Here is an 11,951-nt window from a genome sequence, read left to right on the forward strand (position 1 = left end):
GGTGTTGCGTAGGGCGGCCGAGGCTTTTAATCTCTAGCTTCCTACGGTGGCAGTCAGGACTAACCTCCTGACTGAGGTGCTTCAACTGACAGCGAGTTCTTCGGAGGCCCAACACGGGGGCTCCCGAGGACAGGATGATCAAGGACCGGATGATCGCCCTACGTCACCACCTGGCTCCGGGCGACCCCACTTTACACTCCCAACCCCCCACCCCGAAGAGCTTGGTGGTCCAAGCCTCCACCTCCAAAAGCACCTTCCCTACCGCTCCACCCGAAAGGGAATCCAAGAACCTGGACCATCTTGGGAAGAAACTGTTCTCTTCCATCAGCTTAGGACTGCAGTCCGTAAACACCGCATGTCTCATGGGCCGTTATTCTCACTCTGTAAGGGATACAGTGGTGCAAGTGCTGCCTCACTATCCGGAGGAGACCCGGACAGTGCTCTCCCAGACTGTTGCCGCCTGGAGAGATGTAGCAAAGTTTACAATACGTTGTGGGCTGGGCACCACCAACTCTCTGGGCAGGACCATTTCAATGTCGGTAATGCTTTGCCGCTATGCCTCGATGAGGTCTACTGGCTTTTCGGGTGATGGACATGCCCTTTGATGGCTGTCGCCTTTTACAAAGCAGAGAACGCCCTAGAGCGCTTCAAGAACTCACGGGCTACCGCCAAGTCCTTGGGCCTTTACAACCGTCCGACGCAGTCTGCTTTTTGCCCCTTTTGTGACTGCGGAAGGGGTGTCCCACCACGTCCCACCCAGGGCCACAGGCTGCAGCAAGTTCCCTAGCCTTCCCGTGGCTGGGGACGTGGAAACAACTGGTGAGGTTCCGGGGGGCAGTGGGCAAGTCAGTCCACCAACCCCCCCCCCCCCCCCACCCTCCCCCCTCTGCAGCAGCCTCCAAACCCGCCTAGTCGACCTTTCAGGCCCATCAACTGCCAGTAGGTGGCAGGATTTGCCATCACCTCCCCCACTGGCGCACCATCACCTCGGACAGGTGGGTTTTGCAAATAGTCTGAAGGGGCTACTCCCTCCCCTTCGAGACTACCCCTCCAGCCATGCCACCGCGATACCACTGAATGTCGGAGGATCATCTGGCTCTTCTCCAGCAGGAAGTTACGGCTCTCTTGGCCAAGGGAGCCATCGAGCGCGTTCCTGTCCCAGAAGTAGGTTGTGATTGTTATTCCCACTACTTTCTGGTTCCCGAGAAGGACAAGGGCCTGCGTCCTATCTTGGACCTCAGGGACGTCAACCGCTTCCTCCGGAAGGAGAAGATAAAAATGTTGACGCTTGCTCAAGTCTTGTCTGCCCTCGACCTGCATGACTGGATGGTAGCGTTGGACTTGCAGGATGCTTATTTGCACATCCCCGTCCTGCTGGACCACCGGCGTTACCTGCAATTCACGGTAGGCCATGAGCATTTTCAGTTTATCGTGCTCCCCTTTGGCCTTACCCTTCGGGTGTTCACGAGAGTGATGATGGTGGTCATAGCTCATCTGCGCAGATCAGGGGTGTCAGTCTTCCCCTATCTCGACGACTGGCTGATGAAGGCGGGCCCGCCCCAGGCAGTCGTCTCCCACCACCAGACTACGGCCGACCTCCTGCATATGCTGGGGTTCTCCATCAATGCGCCGAAGTCGCACCTGTTTCTCTCTCAGAAGCTTCTCTTTATCGGAGCGGTTCTGGACACTACGCGGTTTCGGGTTTATCCTCCCGAACAGTGAGTCTGGGATATTCGGGCTATGATTCCGATCTTTCAGCCTCTGTCCCGGGTTTTGGTCAGAATGACTCTGAGGCTGCTGGGCCTCATGGCCTCCTGCATCCTGCTGATAGATCATTGGCGGGCTCTGCAGTGGGACCTGAAGTTCCAGTGGGTGCAGCATCAGTGGAATCTGTCCGACTGCGTCCAGATCTCGGAGGGCACTGCTCGACAATTGCTGTGGTGGCTTACGAACCAGGATTGGGTCAATGGCAGATCCCTCTCCCTTCCCCAACCAGACCACACTGTGGTGACGGATGCCTCCCTTCTGGGATGGGGCGGCCACATGGGAGAGGCGGAGACCAGAGGCCTCTGGTCTCCGGCGGAGTCCAGGCTTCACATCAACCGTCTGGAGCTCAGGCAATTTGTCTTCCACTGAAGGCATTCCTTCCTTCTGTCTGGGGAAGAGTAGTGCAGGTGTTCACGGAAAACACCACCGCCATGTGGTATTGCAACAAACAGAGCAGGGTGGGGTCGTGGACCCTATGTCAGGAGGCCCTGGCCCTGGCAGGTTCTCTGAATGCCAGGGCGGACAAACTCAGCCGCAGGTGCATGATGGATCACAAATGGCGTCTTCACTCAGAGGTGGTGCAAGGTCTCTTTCAATGGTGGGGAGAGCCTCGGTTAGATCTATTCGCCACCGAAGAGAACACGCAATGTCAGCAATTCTGCGCATTGGAATTTCCAAGGCGGCTCTCGCTCGGCGACGCTTTTTGTCTCGAGTGAAGTTGCGGTCTGTTGTAGGCCTTTCAGCCTATACCACTTCTGCCAAGAGTGCTGAAGAAAATCAGGCGCAACCGGGCCCAAGGCATTCCTGTGGCCCCGGATTGGGCAAGAAGAGTCTGGTATCCTTAGCTACTCAACATGGCAATTGATCCTCCGATCAGACTGCCTCTTCGGGGGGATCGTCTGTCGCAGCTGCAGGGGAAGGTTCTCCACCCAAACCTGTCCAATCTACAACTCCTTGCGTGGAGATTGAGTGGCGGCAGTTGACGTCTTTCAACCTGCCTCCCGAAGTCTGGGACGTAACCTTGGCAGCTAGGCGTCCTCCACAAAGACGGTATACGCCTGCAGGTGGAATACATTTGTGGCATGGTGCACATCAAAGGCTGTGGATCCCCTTTCTGCCCCTCTCTCTGAAGTATTTTTGTTCCTTCTCTCTTTAGCTTTCTGTCTAGACTGTTTTTCTGGTAGCCATCATCTCTGCTAGAAGGGTGAGTGAGCTCCAGGCCCTTTCTTCAAAACCTCTTTTCTTGTCGGTTCATCCCGACAAGGTGGTTCTCAGGACCCGTCCATCCTTTCTTCCTAAAGTGGTCACTGCCTTTTACATTGGGCAAACGATTATTTTGCCCACCTTCTTTCCACCTCTGCATCCTTCAAAGGAAGATGAGAGGCTCCATCGTCTTTTAAAAAAATATATATTCATCATACACTTGACCATTGTCATGAGTCATCAACACGAATCAACCCCTCAAGAATCTACTCCCCCCTTGCCACCTATAATCCATGCAATATGAATATCATAGCATATCATACTGAAGAGTGACACATGGTCATACTACAACCCTTAAATTGCCAAACCTAAATAACAATTAAAATGCATCTAATGTGTTATAACCCCCCCTCCCCTTGCCTCCTCACCGGTGTGTGTAACTGCACTCATTACAGTCCATCGCGTGTCACAGAGCATCCTCAACTGACAATATCCCTCCTTGTACCTGTAGTTACTCTGCCTCCGTCCGGTACTCCAGTAACGCATGTACCAATGTTTCCCATGCGTTTGCTGACTCTAGCATCTTTTCATTATTAAGCCGTCTCGCCTGTTGATATCTAAGCACACTCTCGCTTCCTGCCCATTTAAAAAACTCAGCCTTCCACTTCCCACCCTTAAGACCTTCTTTTGCCTTCCAATGCCTCTTTGCTAGTATTAACCCCATGTCTACAAATTTGCTTGTCACCTTGGTTTTAGATGTGTGGGGAAACCAGTGCAGTATACATGTGGCTATGTCTAAAGTCAGCTGAAAGGCTTTACCGTCTGGACCCAAAACATGCGGTCTCCTGCTATCTGGACAGCACAGAGCAGTTCCGGGTAGATGATCAATTTTTGTTAGGTGTGTGCAAAGAAGGGTGGGGCCGTACACAAACGCACCATTTCTAAGTGGGTCGTCTTGTGTATTAAGGCTTGTTACTCTCTGGCTAAAAAAATAGCCTCCAGTCGGGCTACGCGCTCATTCCACCAGGGCGACAGCATCCACTACTGAATTGGGAAGGGGAGTGCCTCTATATGACACCTGTCAGGCAGCCACGTGGGCATCGCTGTACACGTTCACCAAACACTACTGCCTGGACAGGCTCTTTGGCCGTTCTGTTCTCCTGGACTTCCGTGTTTTTCAGATGCACAAGTTACTTACCTTCAGTAACGATATATAAGTTGGTTATAGATTCTTTACCGCCCCACCCATCCTCCCTGTTCTGCGAACTGATTTCTAGGATTAAGGACATTCTTTCAGGGCCCTAGTTTTGTGCACCAATGGTCAGTGTCTTTCATGGCTCTGCGTTTCCTTTTTTTTTTTTTAAAAACCTTTATTGCACATTGTATAGTACACAGCGGAATGCCTACAACCCAGTGGGCCGGCCGCTATCACAGTTCGTAATTCAAAATGCAGCATTTCGAAATAGTCATTAAGTCACCAGTGTCTGTTTATGTACAAATGAGGTCGCTGCAAAATAAAAGTGCATTTCAGATATCTGTGTCGACGCTGGATGAGGTTTTTGATTTTACTTTTTTTGAAAAAACAACAAACTTCAACGTAAAACATTAGGAATGATATTACGATCTTGCATGAATCAACACAGTTCGAGTTACAAGTGCCTCTTGGGAGAGGCCTACTCTAATCTCGTGCCCTGGTATTCGATAGTCCCCCGCCAATTTTATCCGTACATCCACTCCCTGTTTCCCACGTGTCAATTTTAAGAGGAGATCCCGTACAGTATCCTTGGCTTCCCTCCTTCCCACCCATCTCACCTAGCTTCACCCCTCTTCCTCTTCCTCGTCGGAGACATCTTGGTCATCTTCCAGCAAGGGATCACAAATTTCCCCCCTGTACACATTTCATTTCGTCCAGACCTTATTCCATTTCCCTGGGCAGGCCCGGTTAGAATAAACTGCCCTTTCGGTTACCATCACCCTGTCCATATTCAGACACCATTGTGACTTGGTCGGCAGTTCTGCCGCACCCCAGCGCTGTGCGATGTCTCGTTTTGCCACCATTAAGGCTCTGCGTTTCTTGCGCGGAAAGTTGTCTACAGAACTTACGTCAGCGTGCGTGGGCGCCGTCTAAGTAGCTGCCGCAACGTCATCCCAGCGACCACAACACCGACGACGGACCCAGAGCCGACCGATGCCTCCTTCCGACGCGCAGAGGTACTGCTGACGAAAAAACGTTCCGGATCCAGTCTGACTCCTGGGGGTAATTCTAAGGTAAGGAATCTATAACTAACTAATGTTTCTTACAGATAAATCTTTACCAAAGGTAAGTAACTTGTGCATCAGGCCCACAGTAGCTGCCTACAGCTTCAAGGTCCTCAGCTACCCAGATGTGTTGAATTTGTATTTTCCATGCAGGGTATAGTTACTCAGTGGGTTGAATCAAGTTTTGGGGCACCTTCTCTTTTGCTGCAGAACCCATGGCTCTATAGGGTTGGACAAGTACCCCTAATTCCAGCGCTCTAAACCCCATTGTTTTGAACTTGCCCCCTTCAACCATACACATTATTACCCCAGTGTTAGTACTGTATTGCCTCTGAATTAAGAATAATAGATTCTGCAGAATACCCCATTTCTCTGTCCTTCCTTCTAGATGTTCCTTGCTGACTGTATCGGCAGCACAGCAGCATTCATCATTCAAACAATCAGTGAAGGCTCCCCATAATTTCTTACCAGCAGGCTCATTGGCATTGTTACACACGTATTACTGTAACGCTGTTTGGGAGGTATCAAATACATATCCATTTGTTTGCCAATATTTGAAAATGGATTTCCACTAGCAACACTGGTTACAGAAGTAGCAATGTGTTTGCATTGTACTTGAAAACACAAACTATCTTAATTCAGAAAAATAAAGTTTTCAGAAGAGCCAAGTCACCTCATGGTTTGCATAGTTTTACATATTTACACACCCGTTAAGTTCTCTGTCTGTACTGAAACAGGTCTCGGGCTTTAAATGAAAAAAACATCCATTACTACTCACCTACTAAATCCTATATTGTACTGTCACTCAGCACTTTCTCTCATAAATAATTCTACTGAACATTGCTTAAACATCCTATAAAGAATTAGTTATAGCCATCTCTCTTCACGTTAAATGTTTTCTGAATTGTTTTCTTTTCTTAAAGTATTGCATGGATAATGTAGAAGCAACAATTCTATGTGGAAATCATTTAATGGGTAAACCAACTCACCACATAATCATTTTATTTCCACAGACCATGAAAGCAACATCAGGCAAAAGAAAATGCAAGAATCCATAAAACATTCTGAAAAACCTGTGTTATCTAGAGCTTTTTCAAGGAAATATAATACCAAAGTGACCCCAAGCTCAGTCAAGAAGCAGATCTCTAAAAGCCCAGTGTGGTCAGAATATATCCAAGAAATTATAGAGGAGAAGGCCCATCAAAGTGAAAATTGTTTAACCAGGCCACTACATTTCAGAAGAAGCCCGAGCACAGGACGATCAGATAAGCATTTGAAATACACGAGTACACTAAGCAATGCAGAGTTTCCTGTTGATCTTCCACAGCAGAACCAGGGAACGTATACACACGTTGAGTGGGATAAAAGCTACAGTTCAATAAGAGAACATACTGGACACCTAAGTTTTGATTCAAGAGCAAGACCATATGCATGTACTGAATGTGACAAAAGCTTCTTTGTAAAAAGCCATCTTATAACCCACCATAGAACACATTCAGGAGAAAAACCATTTACGTGTTCTTTCTGTCACAAGAGTTTTAATCGGAAAGATAATCTTACGGGACACATTAGAATCCATACTGGAGAAAGACCATATAAATGTACTAAATGTGAGAAACATTTTAGGCGCAAAAGCGATCTTAATCTGCATCAAAAGAAACATACTCCTTGCAAAACAACAACTATGGCAATTTGTGAAACTGGACCAACGGAAATGAAAAACGAACTGAATATCTCGGAACTTTTAAAAAAATGTACATAACATAGTTACCAAATCAGGCACTATTTACCACATATGTATAGAAAACATAGTAATGGGACTACAAAGAGACATTACAAATGACGATAAACTGCATTATGTCAATCAATCAATCAGGAAATTTGTAGAGCACACTACTCACCCATGAGGGTCTCAAAGCGTACTGAACTCAAAAGGAAATAACAGACCAGTGCCAACTCTACCACTTCAGTATAGATATTTTCACCCTTCGTCTCTGGATGTGCTACTGGCATCAGAGTTGCCAAGTAATAAATGTATCAAAAAGATGCACAAATATGTTTAAAAAGTTGTACTAAGACACAGGAACAAAGTCATGGTTGTTTTGTTTAGCCTAGTATCTCGGCCCTTGAAATTGTATTTCAGATGTCACAGAAAAATACACCTGGCATAAAAACCGTTGTTTATGTCACGTTGCTATATTGTACAAATATACTTTTTTTTGCAGATCAAATGACAGCTATTTGTTTTGAAGTAGTTTTATAGATAACATTCAAAGATGTGACCATCTGTGATAATATTCTGATCCAATGGGTACTGTGGTATTATGAGTCAATATCACTTCCTGCAGATTCATCAACTGAGGAATACTTCGTTCAAGCTCCTGACTGATCTCAGAAAACTTTCCCCTGCAATGACTTTACAATGCTGCCAGGTATTGCCATGCGTCTCCCGCCACAAGTCCACCTTTGGATGCGACATCAGTGGTGTATACAAGGCACCTAGTGGTTGGTTAATGTCAGTTTCTTATTTCTGCACCTCTTCAGCGTGGTTGGAGCTCTCTCTCTGTCTTCCACCACAGAAAATTCCCTCAGGTGAATGTGGAGCCTGGGGTCAGAGCACAACATCACAAATTGTAATTCTTGCACCAGTATGTGCTCAAACACCATCAGAGAGAACAAGACCAAACTGTTTTGGGCTAAAGCCCATTGAGTAAGCGTCTAAGTCTTCAAAAAGTAAGCTACATTTCAGGAAACTTTCCCCTCTGAGAAATTCCCACAAAAGCTTGAAAACCGCAGAAGAAGGTTTCCTGTTCTTTGTCAAAGAAATGGCTGCACCCTAGACCCTTAGTCTCAATGTTCTTCTGCAAAGCCATGATTCGCCTCATCGTTGGTCATTGCCTCGAACAGTCGATGCTTGATCTCTTCAGGATGTCTCCACCACCAGCTTGGCCAACCCACAGCACTGTTCCTGTGGAATTAGTGAATCTGATGGCTCTGATTCCGATGCCTCTTGATGTTGCATCTCAGATGAAGTCGAAACCCATTAAGGCACTGCTCCCATTCGCTAGGGCCTTCGATCAGCACCAACATCTCATGGCACAGCAGCCCGCAGATACATTGCCAAACACCACAAACCTGCTCCGGCTGACTGCCCCTTTTACTCCTCTCACTCATTCATATCACCAGAGATTATGGTTGTTCTGACACCTTCATTGAAATAGTATTCTGATGCCTTTCCGATGACACCCCAGAACAGGGAACCCAAGAAACAATGGCATAGCAGTTTGGCCCTCTTCAATGGTAATGCCATCTGCATGCTAGGCTGACACATTCATGCCTTGTGGGTGCTGGCAAAAAGTTGTAAGCCAGCCAGACTATGTGAAAAAGAATTGTGACTGAAGTTGATTGACTGGATGGCTCAAAACAGATCTTGAAATGGGGCCTAATCTCTGAGGACCCTTGCACATTCTCTGGGGACTGGCATAATGCTGTATCGACATGCCTGGATGCATTTCACTCCCTTCTCATAAGATGTCCCTGTTCCACTTACTGACATTAAAGTTGATGTTGAGTGCTTCAAGAAAACATGGACGTCTCATGCCTTGGGCCTTGCCTCTGCAGTACAGAAGTTCTTCTGTTATTGTAAAGTAGTTCAGTCATGGAATAGGCAGTCGTTGTAGCCCGCCCAGACTCCACACTAGTTGTATTTCCTTTGGGTAAAAGATGGCTGTCCTCAACAGCAGCAGCAGCAGCAGCAGATCCAGACCTTACTATACTTTGCTGGCTCTGCTATTCCAAATTGATCTGATTAGTTGGGTCATACAGCTAATCCACTGAAGCTAAACCTTTCCTTCCTCTCTTTTCCTCCAGACTCTCTCCTTCCTTCAGAGCATGCTCTCCCATACATATCTCAATTCTAGATAAGTCCTTGCCTCGTTAGACAAAGCAGACATAGAAGTGGGGCCCCTGTTAGCAATGCTTAGGATTTTACACAGTTTACCTCTTGGTTTGCAATAAGAATGGGTCTCGGCCCATGATGGATCTCTGCCTTCTGAACTTGTTCATCTAGTAGGACAAGTTAAATATGTTGTTCCTGAGCTTGGTCCCCTTTTGGCTTTGAACTCAGAAGATTGGTGGGCATTCCCTGACCTCCAGAACACCTTCTTTGACATTCCAGCTCACAGGTGCTGCTTGAGGTTTTTCATAGGGTCCCAGCACTACCAGTTTACGGTCCTACTGTTCAGACTGATGACAGCCCACTGCATATTTATGGAGGTGCTGGTGGTTGTGGCCGCTTTATTGCGAAAGTCCATATATTTCTGTACTTTGACAACTGGCTGGTGAAAGTAGAGTCCCCCACACTGTACAAGCAGAATCTCTATTGGACGGTAACTCTCCTCCAGACCCTGGCCTTTACCATTAATGTATAGGTGTTCCACCTTTCTCCCGTGCAGAGACACCTTCTCTCTGGACTTCGGTATTCATCTGGTCAGCAGGAGAAAAGCCTACACATAAGTATGCTTGGGATGCATATGGTCAATTTTGCTTTGGAGGCCTTTCTGCTTTCCATCTTGGAGGAGCAAATACCAGGATATATTGGACAACACTTCCATTTTCCATTAGTTCAACAGACAGCTGTGTAGTCTCATGAACCCTAATTTGAGAGATGATTTAACTGTTGAAGTAGGTGAAGCAACAGGAAACCTTCCCAGAAGCAGTTCATCTTGTAGGATCCCTGATTGTAAGAGCAGATGCTCTCAGTCAACTCTCACTGAAGAAACATGGGTGGGAACTGTATCCTTAAGTGCCAGAGAGATCTTCTCCACATTGGGGTCTCCATTTATTTATCTTTTTGCCATGGGCCCAGGACAGGACATTTCCTCTTTTGTGCCACCTACTTTCTGCTGAATGGTTACCCGGGAAATGCCTTCATGATCAGCTTGTCTCAGGGTCTGCTGTATGTTTTTCTGCAGATTCTGCTATTGTCCAAATTACTAACAAAGGAGCTGGATGATCAGGCATAGCTGATTCTGATCACTTCAAACTCACTAGGTTAGGAGGATCTAGTATGCTGATCTGTTGCCATTCAGAATTCAACCTCCTCTTTACTGCTAGCCATCTGTACCACAAGCACAGAACAGATGCTGTGGCTGCACACATTGAGCGGTGCCAGTTAGATCCTTTTGCCTTCTTGGTGAGCCAGTAAGCCTACACCAAATTTATCTATGCAGTTGTCTGGAAGAAGTTTCTTCAGTGATACGAGTCAAGAAGGGATCAGTCACTCTAAATCTCACTTTGTAAGGTGTTCGAGGCATGTGGGCTGCTAAATTCATATCTTTGCATTAGATCGCCACCTAGTGTTGGGTCCGGATGATCGCACATTGTTGTCCTGGAAGAGTCTTCGAAGTATCCTGAGATGGGTGGCTCCTCCCCTGGACTACAGTGCGCATGGGCATCGGCTCCATCCCCAGATTGTTTTTTTCCGCCATTGGGTTCGGATGCGGTCTCGACGTCTCTCCGTCGGAACCGAATAAACATCATTTTTCACGGCCAAAAGGCTTTGGGTTCTTCACGTCGGTATTGTTTGCGTACGGTCTCGAGTTTCTTCCGTCTCCCGGAGCCGGAATCACCGGAGTTTCTTACAACTCTTCGGACGTCGAGGCCTTCTCATCGCGACTCGACACTAAGTTCCCAACATGGAGCGGAGTCCGTTTAAACTCTGTCCGCTCTGTGGGTCCAAATACCCACATATAGACGTACACCCGGTGTGTAATAAATGCCTTTCGCCAGACCATGACGAAGGAAGTTGCCGGGCCTGTGCGAAGTTCAGGTCGAAGAAGACTCTCATGATTCGGCGTGCGGTGCGCCTTGGGGCCAAGCAAGCGGCCCCGGATCCAGATAACATCTTCGGCGACCAAGAAGAAGAGGACCAGAGCCATCATCTTCAAATCTCCCCGCCTGAGACGGAGGTCGAGGCCGATCCGGAATATGACGACGACGGAGTCGTGGGTCAGGGCCTTGAATACGTCGACGAGGTAGGGGACGACGCTATGGTTTATGGGGCCGAGGAAGATAGCTCAGAGGACGAGCTATGCCCCGAAGTTGAAGAACATCACACGGGGGTCGCGGGATCGCCTGTCGGCCTTACCCAAGACCCTGTAGCGCAAGCCACGGCCCCGCCTGTCGGCCCGGCCACGGACATACTTGCTGCGCCTAGGGTTTCGAAACCGAAACTGAAAGCAACGGTCTCGACTACACCTAAAATGGCCGACCCGAAACCGAAACCGAAAGTGAAGGACTCGAACGTCCCTAAGATGGCGGTCGCAACGGCGAAAACAAGTAAGACGACGGCCTCATCGACTCCGTCGACCTCCGGTCCGCAGAAGTCGAAGAAACACGGCGATTCCACAGGGTCGAAATCGGCGCCAGAGGAGAAATCCTCTAAGAAAAGTGGCACGCACAAGACAAGCGCGCCGGCGCCGGCGAAGCCTGCTAAAGCAACCGACACAGCACCGGCTCCAAAGGGGACATCGGCGCATCGCTCCAAGGACTCGGGGTCGGCGCCGTCCATCCCTCTAAAAGACCTCCGGAACGTCGCATCCGAGGGCAAGTCCACTCCGTCGGTGCCAAAGTCATCGGTCACCGACGCATCTCTCGTGGCGGCTTCGCTACAAAGAATTAAGGACAAGGTTCTTTCCTCGTCGACGCCAACGCCATCGACG

At 48.2% G+C, this 11,951-nt stretch overlaps 1 protein-coding gene across 2 annotated transcripts in view; it reads left to right on the forward strand.

The window, feature by feature from the left end:
- The window catches only part of LOC147750564 (uncharacterized), a 178,152-nt gene extending 170,744 nt beyond the window's left edge, over nucleotides 1-7,408 (forward strand). For both annotated transcript variants that reach the window (XM_086966901.1, XM_086966905.1), the window contains exon 8: nucleotides 6,243-7,408. In XM_086966901.1, the coding sequence (XP_086823027.1) occupies nucleotides 6,243-6,991 (749 nt within the window). In that variant the 3' untranslated portion in view covers nucleotides 6,992-7,408. The remainder of the gene's footprint in view (nucleotides 1-6,242) is intronic.
- Nucleotides 7,409-11,951: the final 4,543 nt, after the last annotated feature.

Source organism: Lissotriton vulgaris, chromosome 1_1 (genome assembly GCF_964263255.1).
Source record: "Lissotriton vulgaris chromosome 1_1, aLisVul1.2, whole genome shotgun sequence".
NCBI lineage: Eukaryota > Metazoa > Chordata > Amphibia > Caudata > Salamandridae > Lissotriton > Lissotriton vulgaris.